This window comes from Helicoverpa zea, chromosome 14 (genome assembly GCF_022581195.2).
Source record: "Helicoverpa zea isolate HzStark_Cry1AcR chromosome 14, ilHelZeax1.1, whole genome shotgun sequence".
NCBI classification, from domain to species: Eukaryota; Metazoa; Arthropoda; class Insecta; order Lepidoptera; family Noctuidae; genus Helicoverpa; species Helicoverpa zea.
Genome location: NC_061465.1, coordinates 10861326 through 10883256, shown reverse-complemented (window position 1 = coordinate 10883256; position 21931 = coordinate 10861326). Strand labels below are relative to the sequence as shown.

General features: G+C 35.8%; 3 protein-coding genes across 3 annotated transcripts; 1 reads left to right on the top strand and 2 right to left on the bottom strand.

Moving 5' to 3' along the window:
• Positions 1 to 1406: 1406 nt before the first annotated feature.
• LOC124636200 (probable methyltransferase-like protein 25) lies at positions 1407 to 7494 on the bottom strand. The gene is made up of 9 exons (XM_047172143.1): positions 7244 to 7494; positions 6904 to 7156; positions 6014 to 6241; positions 5300 to 5469; positions 4625 to 4813; positions 3179 to 3362; positions 2582 to 2782; positions 2194 to 2303; positions 1407 to 1910 (listed from the first exon to the last, which is right to left on the bottom strand). Exons 2-9 carry the CDS (start codon positions 6932 to 6934, stop codon positions 1548 to 1550), a joined length of 1476 nt encoding a protein of 491 aa, XP_047028099.1. The 5' UTR covers positions 6935 to 7156; positions 7244 to 7494; the 3' UTR covers positions 1407 to 1547.
• A 338-nt stretch (positions 7495 to 7832) lies between these two features.
• Positions 7833 to 14774, top strand: LOC124636201 (cytochrome b5-like). The gene is made up of 4 exons (XM_047172144.1): positions 7833 to 8076; positions 8964 to 9052; positions 9468 to 9518; positions 13936 to 14774. The coding sequence occupies exons 1-4, from the start codon at positions 7948 to 7950 to the stop codon at positions 14012 to 14014; spliced, it is 348 nt and encodes a 115-aa protein (XP_047028100.1). The 5' UTR covers positions 7833 to 7947; the 3' UTR covers positions 14015 to 14774.
• Positions 14603 to 20781, bottom strand: LOC124636198 (alkaline phosphatase-like). The gene is made up of 9 exons (XM_047172142.1): positions 20650 to 20781; positions 18727 to 18929; positions 18212 to 18404; positions 17805 to 17965; positions 17380 to 17599; positions 16934 to 17067; positions 16441 to 16639; positions 15824 to 16057; positions 14603 to 15222 (listed from the first exon to the last, which is right to left on the bottom strand). The coding sequence occupies exons 1-9, from the start codon at positions 20714 to 20716 to the stop codon at positions 15059 to 15061; spliced, it is 1575 nt and encodes a 524-aa protein (XP_047028098.1). The 5' UTR covers positions 20717 to 20781; the 3' UTR covers positions 14603 to 15058.
• Positions 20782 to 21931: the final 1150 nt, after the last annotated feature.

Sequence of the window (21931 nt, the reverse complement as noted above, 5' to 3'; positions counted from 1 at the left end):
TGGACCCAGTATAGCTGAACATCCTTGCTATAAGAATGCCCTCCGTGTTTCGGAAAGCACGTTAAGTTAGTGGGTCCCCGTCATTTCACTATCTTTGGCAGTCAATAGGAAACCAGAAAGCCCGACAACCAGTCGAAGGTGAAATCAAAATTAAGGACCAAGGTTTTATCTATTTGATTGGGGCTTGGGCCATAAATCTCACGAGCACAAATATTCAGGCCCGAAACAATCAAATATAGGTAGAAGCAATATTATCTTTATAAGGTCGAGAGAAAATACAAACATTTGTTCCGGGGTATCCACGTGTAACCAATGGTGTTGCTGATTACTTAAGAAATTATGGGTAGATAGGTACAACCGATTTGGCAAAAAAAGGTCTACGGGAGGAAAAGAATAAGCTATTGCTTTGTTTTAACTGAATAAACATAGTATCGAGCTCCTCTTAAAGATGATCTCTGGAATAATCACCTATTAATTAAAAAATAGTCGGTTCATCCATCAGGGAGCTACAGTTTCTCATACACACCCAGACATGTAAAACTTATTATACTTTGCATCGTTTTGCATCGGGAATTAATGAGAACCAACCTCCTTCGATTTAAGGCACGCGTTAGACCAGACGGAATCTGTTTTTCCCGAGTCTTGGGCGCCTATAAGATGTAACGCTGACCTCAGATAAAGACCATCTGATCTTGATGAGGATATCCCCCAATCATATAAAATGCTAGCTATCGGTCGGTGACTAATCGCTAATCAACGGATAGATCGGTTATTGTAATCCAACTTTAGTCTTTACTCATCAGTCCCTTGTAGGTCAATGTAGTAAAAATCCCATATTTCAACCTAACGACCACACGAAACAAGTACAAACAAAAAGCATTATTCGAAACAGTTCGCGTTCAATTCACGGAATTGTCCGGCAATCAAAAGTTTTCGGCTGGTTACGCGGAATTCGAAAATGTAAGGGGTGAGTTAGAAGTCGACAGCAAATGGGGGAATTGAATAAAATACAGTAAGTTCTATACTTACTTTACCTATATGTCGCGTATAAATGTAAATTCATTTATGAACACACTAGCTTCTGCCAGCGGTTTCACTCGCATCCCGTGAAAAATTCTGCATGAGCCCGGAAAAAAGTAGGCTATAGCCTTCCTCGATAAATGGGCTATCTGACACTGAAATCATTTTTCAAATCGGAGTAGTAGGTAGTTCCCGAGATTAGCGCATTCAAGCAAACAAACTCTTCCGCTTTATAATATTAGTATAGATGTAGGTTTAATTCTGTTTTAATCTAGATTAGTTTGCGAATTAAATATTACGAAAAAAGCGAATTAAAGGTAAATATTACAAAGCCATTTTTGTATAAATACTGAATGAGAAGTAACCGAACAAATAAAAGTTCAAAATCAGGTTTTCATCAATTTTATTATTGAAATCCTAAATTAGTAACAATATTTGCTTATACAGATACAGTACGTAAATAGATTGTATTGTACAAAATATAATTTATATTCATAGATACATTATATAATATGAAAATTATATTATTATCTTACAGCTACGATACTATGACATCTAGGTGACAACACAGGATCAAACAACTTAACCAAGTATACATTATCAAAACCATTTTCGAACAAAAACATTAATCTATCTAACAATATCAAACTTTCAACTACTTGAGCTAAGCATAACCTTAATAAATAAAACAACACGAGTTTTTTCCACTGGCAATCCATATTTTTATGCATATCTGTGAAGAAACTGTCCGGTAAACTGTCATAGAGTTCTAATTTTAAAATCTCGTCGGCCATTTTGAAATACTGTTGGAATGTTTGACATTTTGGTGTTATTCTCTTGAGTTTGCCTTCAGATATTTTGTGGTTTGGCAGTCGCTCTTGAATTATTGCCTGTGAATAAAAGTTAAGTACATTATGTATTCGCTTCAGATATTTATCTTCTTAGTGTCTTAATAAGTAACCTTGGTGGGTACTCCTAGTAGACTGGTATTGACTTAGGGCCCATTTTTCTATCACTGATAACTCTGAGGAATATGTTTGACGTTTTCACTGCATTTATAAAGAATCTATGCCAAACTGTCATATTTATTCCTATGATAGAAGTTAACAAAATGATTGAAAAATGAGCCCTCAGAAGCATTAATTTTGCATAACAATGAACAGTAGGTCTTACCTGTAACAGAGCTCTGTATAACAAACTGGAAGAGGGCAGTTGACGTTGTCTGACAACCCTGTGTATAGATTGAGCTGCTAACATCCTCCCGTTTCTGCCTATGTTGTACCCTGGAACAGTCAAAAATGTGAGAATACCACATGCGAGGTCAGGGGTACAAAGCACAGTAAGAGACTTTGGTATAGATACAGTAAAAAAATGTGCTTCGAAACATCGTTTAAGATGACTCATGGCCAGGTTTAGAGTACCATTATCGGTGGTCTATCTACTAAATGGGAATAAAGAATCGTGCCAACTCTATATCTGAAACGTTAACACATAATTGAGTTTGCAAAATACCAGACGTTTTATTACCTATTCTTTACCCAGAAGAAAGTCAAATTCTCACCTCTCAAATACTCCGACATCGGGAACCCTTGACTACTCTCCTCACTTCTATAATCCTTTTGGAAGACATCGAACATATCCCCCTCAACAGTTTCAGTCAGCAGATGGTAACAGCACGGCACGTTGAACACGGCGCCAGTAGTGGGCTGTGACGCGAAGATACGCAGACTGTCCGGGCCTAGGTTACCGCATGTGTGCAGACCTAAAGATAAAGTCAAAAGTCATTTATTCAAAGTAGGCTGAAAATCAGCACTTTTTGAAGGTCAAATTTACAAAAGACAGCCCCAAAAACCCCCGCCTTTCATGAGACATGTGTTGCTGTGGAGTTTGTTCTTCTAACCTATAGGTTAGAAGAACTTTTTAACATTGTTTGATATATTTTGTATACAATGCATGGAGTAGATATTTAGATATGCTTAAGATATCCACTATAAAGGATGTTGACGAGTTCCTTCCATGTTTCGGGAACTACTCTAAATTGGTGAATCCCGGCTATCATTTAACATCTTTGGGAGACGTTACGGACGTTAGATTAAGGGCATAAAGTCTGACACCCAGTCTTAACAATGGGTATTAATTTATCATTTTGCATACATACCAGTAAGAAGTAGCTTAACATCTTGTTCAGCGAATTCCGGGAACTTTTCCTTAACAATGCCGGCCAAATCCGTGTGTTCCGTAATGAAGGCAGCGGCGAATCTATGCAAGTTCTTGTCAATACTGTCACTCATGCGTTCCTCGTTGCCGTCCTTTATGCGTTTGGCTATGGCGTGCCATTGTTTCTGTAACATGATATAAACAAATATTTTTTTATTTAGGTACTAGTGTTCAACGCGTCCCGGGAAATCTTCCTCCCGAGCCCGGATAAAACATAGCCTATGTTCAGCGCAGAGAATGTAGCTTCCTAACAGTGGAAGAATAGGCATGATGACAAATTTTTAAATTCCTTTGTATGATGTAGGTATACGTCTATTTTATATGAAAAATTATTAATTTTAAGAAAATGCGAAGTTTTTTTAATCAAATAATTGCATTTTTCTCTGTCCACTTTGAATCCGGCGCGAAAACGCTTGTCAGTATCATGTCGTCACTTGTGACGTCACGACTGAAATTACGCAAGTAAACAACGCTCGTGCAATAATTAAGTTTTTTTGTGTTATTAAATATGAATTCGAAAGTGCATAGGTGTTGTGGGGTCCCCCAGTGTAAGAACACATCCAAAACAACTCCTGATAAGTTATTTGTGTACGTTCCTCACAATAAATACGAAACAAGTGGCTTAAACTTGCAAGGCGAGATTCAAAAGCAATATTGCCCAGGGTACAACTTTATTTTTGTGAAGATCACTTTGATGTAAGTTTTTACTTAGTTCTCTAGATTCTAGCATAGTTTATAATGTAAATAACTATTTCGAGGTTAGGTTTCATCTCTCATTGTTTTTTAATTAAACTAGTATACTTACATGGAAGTTTTAACATTTCTAAATTCAGCTGAACAAAAATCTTTATTTGATGCCAAAAACTTTCCCAGCATTATGATATCAATTCTAGGCAAATTAGCGCTGTTTGCCTTGATAAATCCGGGCTCCATAACTCGTGTTATAAACAATTAATTAATTAAAAACAAAGATCGCAGTGGAAGTTCACAATAACGAAATGTGACGTTCGCGCGCTTTCGCGCGAGTTGTTTTGAGAGATGACGTCACGAGCTCTGATTGGTGTTCAAGATATCATGGCGGATTGCCTTATTTCGTAATTTTATTTTATAAAAATACATATTAATCACATTATTAATAAAGAAAACAATGCGCGTTTTATATTCCAAGCTTCAAGTTTAATTTAATAAATATATTATTTTAATGATTTTTGATTACTGTCATCATGCCTATTATTCGAATCGGTTCAGTAGATCCGGAGCCTATTGGCCGCAAACAAACAATCAAATCTTTGTCGGAGTGTAGCTAAGGGTATGAAATCTTTAAAATGAATGCTGACTAAATATAATTTTCTCGCAAAGCGTGTAAAAATACGGATGGAAGTAATACCTGTATAATCCGTATCCTGCTTGGAGCAGCGGCCACGGCAGCAGCATCGCAGTCTACAGTGAGGCTGGGTATGCCGTACCCGAGACACAGCGCCACCGGCAAGTTGCCGCGGCCGCCGCCCGCTTCCACACAACACGTGGCATTGCTAGCTGAGTGCAGTGATGCTACCAGACGGGACATTGTTTGTACCTGGAAATGTACCTACATTAGGATAATAATGTACATCATAGATAATTTTATTTGGTAGAAAAGAGGAAGAGAAAATTGCTGGGGAGTTTGCCAAGCCATTTATGTTCTGCAAAATGACTTCTTAATTTTTTATTAAAAATATTTTGTTTGCAGTTTTGATGTACCAAGGGCTACTAGATTTCAGCAAAATGTAATTGCATAAGTTTCTAATAAAGCCTTTGTAGGCTCACATGAAAAGCCACAAAGTCAGTCAGTTAGTTACAGAGTTTCAGATCCTAGGTAAGTCAAGTATATTCTATACATATAGTGTATAGTATAAACCTATTTAGTAGATACATTTTGGCCATTTAATGATTACATATTTATTTACTATGCAAATAAACTTGCTTTGCTAAGCAGCAATGTTGTACAACATATTGTTTAAATGTCATGTTTGAATTTGGTATACGACTGACTATTACCATAACTATATCACAGTTAATTTACCTCATAACTCTTCTTGCTGGTCATAAACTCTTTCACACGTATCTCAGGCTTGATATCTCCGCCCCACGTCCTGATACGCTCCTGCAGTTGTTCAGCTGATATGCAGTAGTCATTGTTAATGGCTACGCAGTGGGCACGGGCTGTGGTGATCCAATCAGAGAGGGAGGTGGCTGGAATTAGAAGACAAGATTTGTTTGTGATGGAAAATATTTTGTCGATGTAGTTTGGTGAGTTATGGTAGTGGTATTATTATAATTCTCTAGATGTTCCCCGCTGTCCTATCTGTATCCCAGGGAACCTTTTTAGTCCCCAGGCCGGCGAACAAATTTTTTTTTGATACATATACATTTAAGACTTTGTGAGTGCCTTCCTTACGATGAGTCCGACAAACTTTTACTGATGATATATTTGGTGATGGAATTGGATCACCACAGCCCGTGCCCACTGCGTAGCCATTAACAATGACTACTGCATATCAGCTGAACAACTGCAGGAGCGTATCAGGACGTGGGGCGGAGATATCAGGCCTGAGATACGTGGAAAAATTTGTTCGCCGGCCTGGGGACTATTTTCTTGTACCAGAATAAAGTATAGTGTGTTACACAAAGACAGTGTAGCTTCTCAAGTTCTCTAGTTCAGCATTCAGCAACATTTTTTAGTTGTTCTTTGTAATACATATTAGTATAGATGGTAAATAAGAATATTTCAAGCTACCTTTAGTTTTCTGACCACTAGCAGTAGTCCAGAATTCCTCCAGTGCTTGATTTAACTCCAAACCTTCAAGGGTTTTCCTCAAAGGGCTCGGTAAAAGTTTCTCCCAATGGTTTTGAGTGAGGAACTCCACCATATGACAGTTGGCAATAGGTAATAGTGGTGCCAAGTATTTGGTGATGGAATTAATATGATGTTGAAGTCTGCTGATTTTGGATGTCATTGGTGATTCTGTAATGTAAATAATATTGATGAGAAGTTAGTTTTGAATGCAGTTTTCACTGACAACTAGACTTTTTTTTTTAAATTAATGGTAAAACTAAATGGTACATGGATCCAAAAAAAATTATCATCATCATCCTCCGAGCCTTTTCCCAATCATGTTGGGGTCGGCTTCCAGTCTAACCGGATTCAGCTGAGTATCAGTGCTTTACAAGAAGTGACTGCCTATCTGACTTCCTCAACCCAGTTACCCGGGCAACCCGATACCCCTTGGTTAGACTGGTGTCAGACTTACTGGCTTCTGACTACCCGTAACGACTGCCAAGGATGTTCAATAACAGCCGGGACCTACAGTTTAACGTGCCATCCGAAATACAGTCAGTGGTGCCTAAGATATACTTAGAAAGTACATACAAATTTAGAAAAGTTGCATTGGTACTTGCCCGACCTGGGATCGAACCAGCGCCCTCTTACTTGAGAGGTTGGTCCTTTACCCACTAGGCCACCACAACCAAAAAAAAATATCCAAAAAAATTGTGTATTTACAATTAATTTGCAAAATATGCAATTAAATTGAGAACCTTCTTTTTAGTAAGTTGGTTAAAATACATAAGAAACTACAGCAAAATTGAGCACATCATAAAGTTACATAGTGTATGTAGGTATCATACCAGAATCCTCAGAACGAGACCCCTGCATCATAAGGATTGGCTGAAGATATCTTCAACAATGCACAAGCCTTCTTATATTGAGCTCTGATTGTCTCTGCCATACCCAGTATATCATGCTCTTCAGAATTTGTTCTTGGAAAACTATCAATGAGTTCTTTAACTTTGGTCAGCTGTGTTATAGTTTTGTCTGTGTATTTTGTGCTAGATTCTGAGTTTAGGTTGATGTGGTGAGTTACTATACCTAGATAAAAGCCTGAAAAGTTTAATAATGTGGTTTAATAATTGTGTTTAGCTTGCTAAGCTAATTGAAACCTGCAGGTTGAAATACTTTCTTTCTTACCCAGTTCCCGCCCTAACTCAGCTCCTCTATGGTATCCTAGATGATAACCTTCGGGGTTTCCAGCTTCGCTTCCAATTTTAAAACCTTGATCATAACTTTCCTTGTGTGCTATCTCTTCACCAAGAAAAATGTCGTCTAATGCATCGTTGAAATCCTTCTCTTCAGCCATTAGCAGGTTTTCCTCTTATTGGTTATATTCATATTACAACAAAGTTGCTTAAAGGAACGGAATCAGGTTTATCTGATGTTTTTTAGCAAAACATGTAAGTTAGCAAGAAGAATCATGCAATTATTTTGAGGTTATGTTTACGTTTTCATTGACAATTGACATATGGATTCTGGCGAAATGCAAAAATAAAACGTAAGAGTTTGAAAATACGTATCATGTTTTGTAAATTTTTATAGCAATAAGACTAAATTATCTGATTTATGAATGTTTGTAATGTATGTGAATGCATTTTAATCAGATATAATTTAAATTCATCATTTTTGTTTAGTGTAGATGCGTTCATCAAACAAAACGCGTTCGGTCGCTGGCGTCGGATTGGTTGAAATTTTTACAGCACTAATAACAGCTGCGACACTGTCATATTGACAGATATGCAACATTATTTTTTCCAGTCAAGGGCTAACAACCTTGACCACCGTTCGGTCCAATTTGTTTCGTAAATTTCAAATAGAAAGTACACAATCACAACTCTAATATGTCTGACAAAAAAGATAAATCAGATAGACTTATAACGGCAGACGAAGTTAAAAGGCACAATACCAGAAAAAGCGTGTGGATGGTCATCCGAAATGACGTTTACGATGTTACTTCCTACATCGAAGAGGTAAGGCCTTTTCTTGAACTGCTGACCTACGCTAACTAGGTATATTATTTAGTGAATTAAAGGTTCAATTTATTTCAATAAGCTATGACCTTCATATGATATTGATTGATACTAAGTAATGTTCTGGTGAATTTTATGTAAACAGCACCTGTTGAATATTTATGTTTTTGAAGACTTAACTATGAATAAAGATTTATTAGTTGCGGCTAACGCATTATCAGTACCACTGGAAGATTCTTGATCGCTTCTATCACTCTGACCCCTAAGGATATCAACTGATTCTGTTTTCTTCATTTATATTTGTCTTTGAACCCTTCTACCCAATTTTATCTTATTTTATTATTCTTAGTTTTTTTCACTACTTATTTATACTTAAAATCATGGTATTGCATCAGATGGCCTTGAGTAGATAATTTCTGTCTGACATAACATTGTAAATACGCAGTGTAAATAACACAAATATTAAATATTAGCCATCAAGTAATCATACTAATATTTTATGTTATCAATTATGATGTGTTATATTTTATGTCCATATCCTGCTATTTGTCATAAAGTTCTACCCAGATACTGGAGACCATGTGCATAGGTAGCTATCTTAATGGGCTTATGTGATGGCCAATTAAAAGATGTCAGTGTGGTCATATTTCCACATTATTTACTGCAATCATTCAACAATGTTATAATTTAGTATTTTTCATAGAGTACCCAATAATCACGTTTGTTGTTTTACAATAACTGGTTAGCTATCATAGGTCCTGGGACAGCCTGGTGGCAGGCAGGTGGACAGCAAAGTCTTAGCTATAGGTCCCATTTTACCCTTTGCATACGGAACTCTAATAGCTAGTTTTATTTTCTGATTAATTAATGTACTTCCTCTCACACAGCACCCTGGCGGAGAAGACCCATTACTGGAGGCTGCGGGACAAGATGCCACAATCGCTTTTGAGGATATTGGTCACAGTGAAGATGCCAGGTAATTCATATTTCATCCTTTGATTTTGTGGTGACTTATAATGTAACCCCTCCCCCCCCCCGACATTTAATGATTACTTAAGTCACTCCTTACTGACGGTGAGTTGAGTGGCTTGAGTAACCATTAAATGTTTCTGAGTGCGGGGGTAAGTAACCCAAAGTTGTACAGAAATTATTTACATAAGAATCATGGAGCATAAGAATTAAGCTGGTTTCTACTGTGTTCATCAGAGCCTGACTGACTATCTATTTATTCTCAGTAATATTTTTTAAGTTCTTATGATTTGATGAGTCATTCTTATAAAAAAAACATACTTCAAGCTGTAATATAGCATTGTTTTAACAAACAAGTTATTTTTCTAGCCTGTCCCATTTTGTCTTCAAGTGAATTTTAATATTTTATTCTCTTTTTTCAGAACAATAATGAAAAAATATAAAATTGGTAGACTAGCACCAGGTGAAAGCTGGTAAGTACAAACTTGTATTTTTCAAATAAAATAAAGATAACGTAAAAAAATCGAATTCTAAAATTATCTCGGAAAATGTTTGGTTTACCCATAGATACACAAAGTGAAACAAGCAAAAAAGTGTAAAAACTAAAATTTTATAAAAAATAGTAAAAATGAAAGGAAATCCCGAAAAGTAATGATTATAACGGCTATATAAAATAATGTAAATTGTTTGCAGTTGTAAAATGAGAGCTAAAGTATGGAGGCCAAGGTGATTGTTTGTATTTTTTTTTATTACCACGTTACATAACTTATTTTTCACTTAGCAACTTTTTAAGGCATTTTAGTTCTTGTTACTTAGTTATATGGTTCAAATTCGCGTGTTATTATAATCTACTTATTCATTTATCATATTGTAGGTACTAGCACATAGGTACTAGTGGTTGGTACTTGTGATTTACATCAGTGGTATTGATGTGTTATATGATAAGTATTTATAAATAGATTTATCTTGTTTTGACTGAGTTAATTTCATTTCTAGATAAAAATGAAGGTCAGTCTGCCAAAAAATAAGTAGTACCTAACTAATTCTAAGAGTTGTATTGTAGTTTGTAAGACACTTAAATTTTGAAAGACCTGAGACTTTGGAAAACCTACACAGCACGTTGTCATGTGTATGTTTAACTCTTTTATCTCAGTATTCTACTCAGCACTTACCATTTTATTGTTTAATCCAGTAGTTACTAAATTAACTGTCCTTAACTTTAGACATTCCATAAGACATATACGTATCTACGACGCTATCGGCGTTACTACAAAAACTTAAACATCTGTTGAACACTTGTCTAAAAAAAGTGTGGCTGCAGAACCGATCTTATTTCAATGTCATAATATGACTTTTTTTAGACAAGTGTTCAACAGAGGTTTAATAGCTTTTGTGGTACGACGGTATTAATTCGTTATTCATAACAGAAAGTATTTAGCAGACATGCATTTAACAAAGTAATGGCAGAATAAAATAGAAAACTTATAATATATTTTTTTGCAATCTCTACAGTTCAGTATATCACCGAAACTGCACGGAATGTGAAGCCAGCAGGTCAATTCTTATTTATTTTTTGTAGATTTGTTAGTTTTCTGTATATTTTGTCAGTAATCAACGATAGGGTTATTCAGAAAATTATATACCATGTTACAAGCTCTGAGTGCAACGTGATCTTGAAAAATTCCCACTAGTCATGAAAGAGCCTAAAAATAAAGTTGACTACAAAACAGATCTCTTCCAAAAATAGTTTTTAAACGCAAACATTTAGAAGTTTGTTGATTTCCCCTAGAACTTGTTATTGAACAATGTTTCGATAGGTATCGGTTTGTTTACCATTTATTTTGGCGCCAATTACCGTGCTCATGCACTGATGTGGGCTAACAAACTATCGGATTTTTTAAGAAAAAAAATCTGTTCTTACACAACAGTAACTGGTTTCTCTGGAATTCTTTCTAAACCGTGAAATAATCTTCATAATTTTATGAATTAATGTATTTAGTGAAGTCTAGTTTCTAACCTAATTTGTCAAATAGTTGTCCAAATATTATCAAACCTGGTACAAGCGATGACAAGTCGTGGCGAACGTTTGATGGTGCTCCTATCAGGTATTTCAAGATAAAATTTCTTGTCTTAAGGTGTGTTTATTAATTGAAGTGTGGAAGGAATATTATGAAACCCGAAGTTTCGAACAAATTATATCATTAAAATGGGTTCCTACCGAATATATTAAATCGATATTTTAAAATCCAGCATTTAGACATCACCTAGAGTTCTGATAGTAGATTTTTAAAAGATTTAGTTGGCTTATTGATATCAGAAGTTTGTAGAATTTTGGTAACGACTTAGTTGAACATAAATCATAGGTTTACTGTATTAATGATTGGTTCTGTAACAGCCGAAAGTCGTCACACAAATGTGCTTATAAGGCTCCCATCCAGCCTAGAGTGGAAAGAAGAATTCAACATATTGTGGTGCCGCGCGAAAGGTCTTCTATTTTTATCCTCGTTATAAACCTATGAATATTTTCTTTCCTGATCGTATACATATTTTACTGAAACATATAAAGGACGATGGGCGTTTTGGTACCCTGTCCAACAGTGTTGATTCTAGTACCATTGCGTAGGTCTTGGCAAGCCAAAAAATGTTTACTATGACGACTAGTCCCAATTCCTTGTCCATTTCGCGTGACATCGACTAATAGAATGTATAATGTTCATAAATCATCAACGTAGATGTAGTTCTTAAATCCAACTGTATTGAATAAAAACTGGTAAAGTAACAAAAAAACAAGAATTTGGCCTTCTTAGAATGTTTGCCTGCCCACTGCTTAAAAAAAAAGTCTGTGCGCAAACCTTAGCAGTTCACGCAGAATATAGCTTATGTATTTGATGAAAGTCTTTCAGTATTTACAATCAATTATTACCGTCTTACCACAAAAACTTTTAAATGTCAGTTTATGCCTTGTCTAAAAATATGTCAAATTATGACGTTGACATATGGTTCATTTTGCAGCCAAAATTTTATTAGACAAGTGTAAAACAGGGTTTAAAGTTTTTGTAGTAAGGCCCTTAATGTTTAATGATTATCGTGTTTTAATAACAGTTTTTTTTTATTTCATATAATGTGTAGGTACATGGAAGCCAGTATGTTTAAAGATAGTATGTAACTAAAATGATTAGTTGTGTTTTCAGAAATGTTTTGAACTTTTGTCAAATCAGATGACGATTGTGTTTCCGTAGTATGACTCCATAGACTATTACAACCTTTAGATTATAATAGAGTGTATCTCAAACAATTTAAGATGTCTATTAACTGAGTTTAAAATTATTATACTGACGACATATGCCTCTTAATGAATTTGCATATATGGATGACATACTTGTTTCTATGTCGATTTAATTTTTATCGTTACTCGGATCGGACAGCTAATTGAGGCAAGCCCCATAGTTTTTATTATTGTTCACGTAAATACCTTTCTAATGATATATCATACGTTACTGTTGGAGCGGGTACCAAATCCCATACAAAGTGCCCATTGTCCTTTGTTCTTGATTTGACTTTTACACATCTTCCAGTCTTCAACTCTTTCCAAATTTTAAATTCTCAATTCTCTAGAGTGAACTGTCTAACCATAGAATCAGAAATTAATATCTTTTAATTTTTTCAAGACGACCCCGAGGTCCACCCTGTGGAGAAAGGTTCCTATGATTATGAATTTTCATTAATTTAAGTAAATTAGAAGAAGTAGGAAACCATAGTTAAATTTGAGAGTAGATAAGTAGTAGAGCTGTATATTTCTTCACGCTCGTAATTTTCTTGCGGTAGCTTGCAGAACTCTACGTGACATTTTTTGAATGGCACCTAATATTTTCTTGAATTAAAAAAACAACATCGAAATAATGAAACTAAATATTATTTTATAGTTTTAATAAAGCTCAATCTTGAAATCACACATCTGGTTCGCCACTACTTTTCATTGTTGGATACTTACTAAAATAGGGATTCTATAGTGTTTGATGCTACATGGCATGAAATACCTTTCATAATTACATACCTACTTGTTATAAAATAATCGCTAGGTAATACTAAAAGGTGTGCTTTTTTCCCGGAGATCTGCAGTTCCTGTAAGACTACGAGCTTGGAGATTTGTATAATGTTGAGTTTGTTTGTGTTTAAAGGCGTGGCAAGCCTTGTAGGCCAACGCCGCCGCCACCGCCGCCCCCAGATAACCGGGGGTAACTCCAAATTATTGTATTTCTCTGAGACCCATATTCACCGAGAAAATAAACGCTAGTTTTCTATAACCCGTTGTATGTATGTCAGAGCCCTGATATACGCGAGTCGCAATCGATTTTCAATTGGTTTATTATTACCTAGCCACAGAAGCAGTTAAACGGCTGTTTTCTAAAAATTGACACTTCCAAGTTTCAAATTAAACAGTAGTTTTAAGAAAAAAACGGGCGTTTATGTTGTCGGTGTAAATGGGCCTGAGTAGATGTAAAAATAATTATTGTTAGCTGGTTTACAATTGTATTGTATTCAACTTATTGTTGTATCTAAGAATAGGAGAATTGCGAATATAAGTAGCTAATTGTAAGTGTAACTTTAAGTAGATCAAAGAGGTTGTTTATGTAAAAAATATATGTTAAGTATTATTTTGTAGGTAGGTACATAATAGAAATTTTCTTGTATCTAATGAGTTCATAGAAAATGTATTTATATGAAAGTAAGAAAAAACACTAAAGGATATTGGGCATTTCTGTACTAAACTAAAAAAAACTTCATACTTACTACTTTTTAATTCACCTATTCGATGCATTGGTTAGCCCTTAGCCCAAAATCCTTTAAAAATAAGCTTAAAATAAATTAAATTTCACTTATTATTTTCAGTTCACGGCTGAAATGGGCGTTACTGGCTTTGGGGGCTGCTATACTCATCGGAATTGCGTACAAAAAATACGCAACATAAACTAGAAGAAAAAACACACAGTTGGGGTCCAATAAAACTGGTGAAACCAGTTGAGGCCTAGTGTAAGCCTAACTTTGTAGGTACACTCGACAATGACCATTGTTAATCAATTTTAAACCATATTACTGTAATGATAAGGTTAAAAATTGATCAATTATGATTATTTTCGAGTGTACCTTGGACAAGAAATTACTTCTGAGGAATATTCGTTATAGTATGTTTCTTTAGTCTTAGCTCAATTTTTTTTCACATATAATTGATTTTTAGTACAGTTATAAGGTAACTGTATGTAGAGTTATATTCCAATGTTTCAAATCGCGCTGTCCAGGTTTATTTAATATTATGTGCATTTATTATTCGTCTAACTTCTGTGATTCTTGTCTGTTGTTCTTTAGAACAGTTATTTAATACCCGTTCTTTAAAATGGTGCTTAATTTTAACCATAACGTTCCATTGATATTTTGGTGAGTTTTATTAAATTGTCACGTGATATGAAATTCTTATTAAAATTTACGAATAAGAGGAATATAAAATATGTAAAAATCCGTTTTTATCGCTTACATTACCAAAGGAATAATAATTCTGTAATCAGCGTGAAAGTATAATTTATTTATTTGAAACTGTTTTGCATTTTGAATTGTTCAACTATACTGTCGCGTTTATTTTGTGATAACCATGTTTTGTACAAATCTTTTTATATAACTGTTACAATTTTCTGATTTTATTATGACATGATGCAATAAAGTAGTAAATAGTGAAATACCTTTTTATTTTGATGCTCGATCTTTGGTATTCAAACATGCAAATTTTTCTTTAAATGCATTATTTTGGTATCAACACAGTATTTTCATTTTATACAAAATGCAATTATAAAAGTAAAAACAAGTACAAAATTGATATCTTTCTGAAAACATTTAAACTTAAAAGTAAACATTGATCATAATAATACAAACTTAATACTTCAAACAAATACTTTGAGACCAAAAACCCTCAAAGATTTCGTCGTCGATTGTACCTAAGATTTGACTACATCACTTTAAAAAGTCACAGCAATAGTATAGTTATGATAGTGATGATGCTAAGTTGCCATATGTTCGCAAATACCGTAGCTGTTCCACTGGAATACTCGCCGATCTTCGCCGCGTACGATATCGCGTGGAACACATAATGTTGTTCATGTACGTTGTGGAACAGGTGAGAGTACGGGCCTGGAACAGTGAAAAGGAACAGGTTGAAAATAACTGGCTATAAAATTATTGGTAAGTCAAACCCTATTAAATGCGTCCTTGCCATTGAAAGGTAATTTTATCTGCAGTAGGTGAGTTATGAATCAATTTAGTTAATTTGGGGACGGCCCCGACCTATATCTGTTATCTAGTTGAATGGATAGGTGTCTGATGTCCATCAATAACGTTGAGAGGGCTGTATCAAGTGTAAGAATATATGGTAGCTTAGAAATTTAATCCAATACGTCTTGTATCGGGTTCTATTGAGCGCCAAGCATATTATTTTTAATTTATAGAGACACATCTTCAGTTCGAGTATCAAATTAGTTTTCACTGTTAGAAAAAATGAGAAACCGCTGTCTGATATTTTTAACTTCGAGTATGAAGGGATATAAAGGGATTTCGGATAAATTATTCAGTAATCTCATCTTCCGGGGCTATGGGATTGTTCGAAAGAGTTATCACGACACGGGTAAGTACATAAAGGGCTTAAGCAAGAACATGTTGGGATTTAGTCAGTTAGAGTCTGACACTCCCTCGCGCTGCACCCACATCTTTAGGGATCCTTCATTTGATGATTTACCTCTAGCATAAATGGCCACATCGCCACCTCCATGGTAGTTCTCAATCAGCTGTATTCCCGCTATTTGCGTGTAGTTATATCTCTCCGTGTCGTCCTCACTGGGGTCTTTTCTTGCAACCTTCTTGGTGCCATCAGCTTCAGTCTTCACGTAGTATTGGAAGGACCCTGGGCCTCCGGTACCGTAGGATAGAGTTGTGTAGTTTACGCCGTCGTAACTGGATGGTTGAGCGATACCTGGAAAGATGTTCCTGAATCAAATTGCAGTTTTGTAGACAAAATATTTTCGGATTCCATTAAGGCCTGGTTACTGATAAAGTGTCAGTTAATTATTTGATAGTTAATGTTATCTGCCAGATAAGGCTGCTTATAATTTCTGTCAGATATTGCTATCTATGTATTTGTTCTCGATAACATGTACCCATATAACATATCGATAACACAAAAACATAACACAAAATATATTGATTTTGGTATGCGAACATGAATTCACTTTCCCTACATAGTCGAGCAACTATCCGCGCAGCCAATGATCTTTTCTTTACATACTTAATCAGTTTTGTATAGGTATGTAATTCATGCTCTACCAAAAGTTTATCTGACCTAGTAAATAAACATACCGAAAATACTAGACCCCCTATCCGGGTATCCATTAATAGAGAGCGAGTGCGTATGGTCACTAGTAACGACGAGCAGGGTATCTCGCTCATCCGTCATATCGGCAGCCACCTTCACAGCTTCCTCCATGGCTGCGGCTTCGTTCACGGCGATCTTGGCCCAGCCACGGTGGTGGGCCATGTCTATGTTACCTCCTTCCACCTGTATTTGTTAAAAAAAATATTGAGTAATTAGAGGGAAGGGAAGGTACTTTAAACTCTGCAGACATAATTTGCTTTAAGGGAAGTCTGTTCAAGTCTCCTCAGACCTGACATATTATCACGTCAGCCATGTAACCTTAAACTCTTATGTATTTTTTTTACTCTTCCTTTAGTTAGACTTTCACTCAGCGAAAAAGAAGAAGTTCAGATGATTACAAATATTTAAACATGCTGTAAGAGTACAAAACTTATAGAAATAATTTAAGAGAGTGAATACTAAGGTCCTTTCACTAACCATAAGGAAGTATCCATTCTTATTCTTCTGCAGCACCTTGATAGCGGCTGTGACCATCTCGGATATTGAGGGCATTCCTTCAGGCGACTTGTTTCTCAAATGCTCGTAGCTCAGGTGCTCGTTCGAGAATATTCCTGGAAACATGAAGTCAGTTGATATAGTCTATTGTCATTGTTTGGTTTTTGCATCAGAAAACAGCTTACCTACGTGTTTGCTGAGCTCTTTGTTTTTTTTTTCAGCAATTTTTTCATAGTGATCAGATTCTATACAAGACACAAGTTTTGAGTCTCTCCTATGTACTTTCTGAACATTTCGATATTTTTTTGTTTATTTAGGTAACATCAAAAATTCAATTATACTTAATTCAATTCTTCATCATCAGATTGTTTACTGTTCCCTCTTACCCAGACCTCTTCTCACACATAGAAAGAAAGAGCTGTACTCACCAAGCAAATAATCAGTTTCATCAAAGTCCACCTCGTTCAGCTCCTTATTATTCATGACAACTTCATGCTTCAGGTTCCTAGTCTTCTTGTCGATCATGTAGGTCTTGATGAGGTTCCGCCCGTCCTGTCTGTAGCATGTCCATGGAGATATGCTGATGGGGTCTATATCGGTGCCTGTGGCGTTGGAGATCAGCTGCTGACGGCCACCTCCCATTATAACCTGGAAGTTGGAAATAATGGGCAATTATTGACTGGGTTACAATGGTAAGTAAGATTCTAATTTTGCAGGATGATTGCGTTAGCACAAGATCGTGGGTCTGGAAATATTTTCCACTGGCTTTGTTATTTTGCTTTATGGTGAATTGTATTAGGTACTAAAAATCTTCAGAATTCAAGAGCTTTCTCGGTTTTTTCAAGGTACTTACTTGAAAGTCCCTTCCAGGCCAGTCTTCTATCAGTTGCCTGGCGATGTCCTTGCAGGAAGTCCCTGCTGGCATGAGGGCCTCACATTCCCACCTACGACTCGCACTGTGCGCATACAAAGGACTGGGGGTCGCGTGAGTCACTCGCATTGTTGTGACGAAACCTGGAGACGATAAGTTTTCATGAAAGAAGGTGCCACTCGAAAAAAATGGTAATTCAGTTGTATAAGATTAGGAACCATTTACGAAAGCCATAACAATGGTCACTTTTGTAATTTCCTATTTTAAAATTGCAGCTCAATGGGTTATCTATAAGTTTCTTGCGGGCAAGAAGTCTCAGTCTCATCAAGAGCATCTGTTTGAAGAACATAATTTCTGCTGGCAATGGCACGTATGTTCCTTGAATTTACCTGTACTTTTCCCAGCTTTCAAAGCCAGAGCAGCAAGCGACTCCAATCTGGCGTGGGGCCTAAGGCTTGTCATGCAGTCCTGGTGCTGCACCGTTGCATCCACACCAACTGTGTCCTGATTGGTCTTTACACCACTGAACATGGCGGTGGCTGTGCAAGCTGAGTCGGGCACCATTTTGTTCGCTGAGTATGTCTGAAAACGTAAAAATCAACACTTTTTATGCCGAGTAAGTTAGTATAGACGTTTTTTTTAAGGAGTAAATAGAGGACAAGTACCGACATGTGTGAAGTGTGAGCAAATAGGTACGTCTAAAATAACGAAACTGGTTTACCACGGAATCAGTTTTTACCTGCTATTATTATTATATATATTTATATATATATATTTGAGGAGAAAAAACAAGACTAAACGCTTTTAAAATTAAACAACACGCATCGGTTTCACACCGTCTAAATCTTTTAAAATGTACAGTTTCCTCATTTAAAAATGATTATAACGTATGTCTTGAACTTACCTTCAAAAGTCCCATATGGGGGAACTTCTCAAACACCAGCCGGTGACTCTCCCCGCCTTTGTGTATCCTCAAGGAGGTGACGGTGTTGGGTCCCATGCCATCTCCTATAAACAGGATCACATTCTTCGCCGGATTGAGGTTCCACTGCATCTTGAGAGCTTCCTCCAGCTCATCGTGGGCGAGGTCATTCCAATATTGCTGGTCTGCAGATGGAAGATATTTTTTGAGCATTTCAGGGACTTAAAAAAAGTTTTCTCCTGTAGGTATTAGATAGGTAAGAAAGTGCGTACCAACTTCGATGTCAAAATACACAATTCGTAAAATATGGGCGTGTTAGGTTGCTTAGTTGATATTTAATGTACCTAACCTAAGCGAAAAAAAGTCCCTTCATGTTTCTAGGTTACTATAATCACGGAATTTGTAAAAATAATCGTAATACTAAAGATAACGATATTAATCATTTGGACTACAACATAGACGTGCGCATTTAATTTGGTGCAGTCTGACCTAGTCTGAAATTCTTTGCGAAGTATTTATGGTACCTATTGAATAATGACTGCAAGGATTAGGTACCTAGGTACCTATGCTGCAAAAGAATTCCGTACTAATTTGAAGATTAAGATAAAAGTCCATAATATCAAAAGATAAAGGTAGAGGTAGTAGGTATTAAAGTAAGTTTGCTTACGACTTATGGACCCACGATTAGGTTTACTGACCAAATAATCAAGACTGATAAATCAAAAATCCAAACATTTGAAAGTAAGATTATCATTGCACTGAGGCACTGGAAATCTTATCGGCTTTTAATATTTGCTATTACTAATTAAACAAAACAATTTAAGTAGGTAAATATGTACTTTCTTACCTGAGAAGTTACAGAAATAACGTTATGGAATAATTTGTGTGTTTATTCTAGACTGAGCGTCTAGAAATACTTAGGTAACGAATGATTGTTTGTAAGCTTTTTGAAACAAAACTATTTTAGATGCATTTGAAAACAAACAGTTTAACTTACTAATTCGTTTTTGTTCACGGAGTATAATGAACGATGTTTGAATAAGATTTTTGTATACTTCAGGTAAAAAGACTGGCGGTCTACTTACCTATAGGTAAGTACCTATTATTATTGCAAAGCACGAACTACTGAAAAAATATTTCAGTGTTATATAGAGCAGTTATCGAACAAGGCTGTATCCGGATGCGTGAAGTAGGTAGTTCCCACAGGACGCGCCGGTACAACCGCCGGTTAAACCTCATATGATACTTTACATGAGGTTTCTAGAAGTTTTTTTTATAAAAAAATAATGCATCAATTTTCATAGATTCCAAAATCGTCAGTTTGTTTTAGTAATACTAAGGTACTTCCCTATAAGATTTAATTATAGGTATCTACTCAGCTACCGTAAAATTCGTAGGTAGATACATCCATTGCTTTAAAACGTCTCCAGAGTTATGCAAAATTGTTTTGTAATTTGGCTTAATGGCATAAATATTTATCCTATTTGCTGAATTCTGGTTGTGATTACACATTTTCCGCCTTTAATTAGATGTCAAATAGTAAAATTTCGTTAAAAACATATGACCTAAGTAACTTCTGGATTAAATTTAAATTTTGTTAACACTAAGCACCGGTATCCAGAAAAAAAAAATATTACTGGAGAACGTTCTAACACCAATTAGATAATAACAATAAATGGATGCATTATGTGTACCTTATCAACACTAACTCATTCAGCCCGACAATAATAAAACAACGGTAAATAGACGCTAACCTTGAAAACATATTCCCCAAATTAAAAACTAACCAACGAAACGACGAAACAGTTTGTCAAACTCAATTGGGTTACATGATTAATATGATATCATTGTTTATTGTTATAATTTGTAGTTTATTTACTGTTTAATAAAGGAAAATAAACATACCGCTTCGTAAGGCAGATCGCGCGACGGCGACGAGCGCGCAGAACGCGAGCACCGTGCGCGAGCGCATGATTACTACTACGTCATTACATCACCGCGGCCACTGTGTAAATATACTGACAGAAAGGAAACTCTGCCATTTTGTATTCTAAGATACAGCTGTGTATGATTAAAGCGTTTTTCTGTATTTTAATCCTAATCCTAATTGGTATTTCATCACTTAGTTTGTTTTATCACGCTGTCAAGGTTAACATCTGAATCGATTGGAACACAATGTGGTAAGATAAGCGGGATTCCGGAAGCAGTTGTAGTCAGCAGCAAAGCATGGGCACAGCGTACCGTGACGTCGGCGAGACCACATCTATGTAGCCATTTTCTATCTTTTCCAAATAACGGCACGGCCCTTCTCGAAATCCTGGAATTGCTTCTTGCAGGGTTTCTAAAGTTGCTTGCTATGTAATGTTTCCTCAATTTTTATGGGCTTGGCAAGGCCAATTAAAACGTGGGGATGTGGATGAAGGACAAAATCGCTGACATCTGGATAGGCCATTGCTTATGAGCTAGGTACCTGTGTACGGGTACGTCGTAGAAGTTCTTTCTGGAGTCTGATAAACACGAGAGACTGCTAGAGGTCTATATTAATATCCTGAATAAGTAAAACTAAGTGGTTGTACAAAGCCTTTTATAATAGTCCATGTTGCTGCATTATATCGTTGTTTAGAGTTGACTTTCTGCTATTAAACATCTATGTGTAACCGGTAGAAGATAATACAGCAAATGATTGGGCCAGACTTGTCCGATTGCAGATAATTCGGGCTTTAAATAAAAATGTTTCGTTTATAATAAATTTAATGGGATTGCTAATCCAGATGATAGGTTGAACATTTTCTCGTTTGGGTCAGTAGGTCAGCATTATGGAATCCATGGATGATTTAGGATTTAGTTTTTCTGCACTATTGCCCTATAATTTAATGTAACCAATACTATTCTTTAATTTGACCAACGAACAATTGGTTACTTAGACTTAAGATCCAACGACCTAGTAGCTGGGCAAGTACCCTATATACTCCATGACTTATTTGTTACTTCATATTCCGATAAATATTAAAAATACAGGCAAATATAATTTTAGAGGCAACCAAGACAGATGTAAACCTTCATGAAGTACAACAGATACTTTCACCAAAAGACAAGATAAAAATCTCTTACGATGCAACTAGAAACTACAGAAAATAGATACTGAAATAAAATTACATGTTAACAGCGTACATATCCACGGAAACCT

Coding starts and splice junctions, on each gene's coding strand:
- LOC124636200 (XM_047172143.1), bottom strand. CDS start 6,934: ATGATGCAGGGGTCTCGTTCTGAGGATTCTG. Junction 3,363..4,624: donor GCAGGATACGGATTATACAG/GTATTACTTCCA, acceptor ATCATGTTACAG/AAACAATGGCACGCCATAGC. Junction 2,304..2,581: donor GATGTCGGAGTATTTGAGAG/GTGAGAATTTGA, acceptor TGACTGTTCCAG/GGTACAACATAGGCAGAAAC.
- LOC124636201 (XM_047172144.1), top strand. CDS start 7,948: ATGTCTGACAAAAAAGATAAATCAGATAGACTTATAACGGCAGACGAA. Junction 9,053..9,467: donor GGTCACAGTGAAGATGCCAG/GTAATTCATATT, acceptor CTCTTTTTTCAG/AACAATAATGAAAAAATATA. Junction 9,519..13,935: donor CTAGCACCAGGTGAAAGCTG/GTAAGTACAAAC, acceptor TATTATTTTCAG/TTCACGGCTGAAATGGGCGT.
- LOC124636198 (XM_047172142.1), bottom strand. CDS start 20,716: ATGCGCTCGCGCACGGTGCTCGCGTTCTGCGCGCTCGTCGCCGTCGCG. Junction 17,966..18,211: donor GAAAGCTGGGAAAAGTACAG/GTAAATTCAAGG, acceptor TATCGTCTCCAG/GTTTCGTCACAACAATGCGA. Junction 17,068..17,379: donor TGAAACTGATTATTTGCTTG/GTGAGTACAGCT, acceptor TCATGTTTCCAG/GAATATTCTCGAACGAGCAC.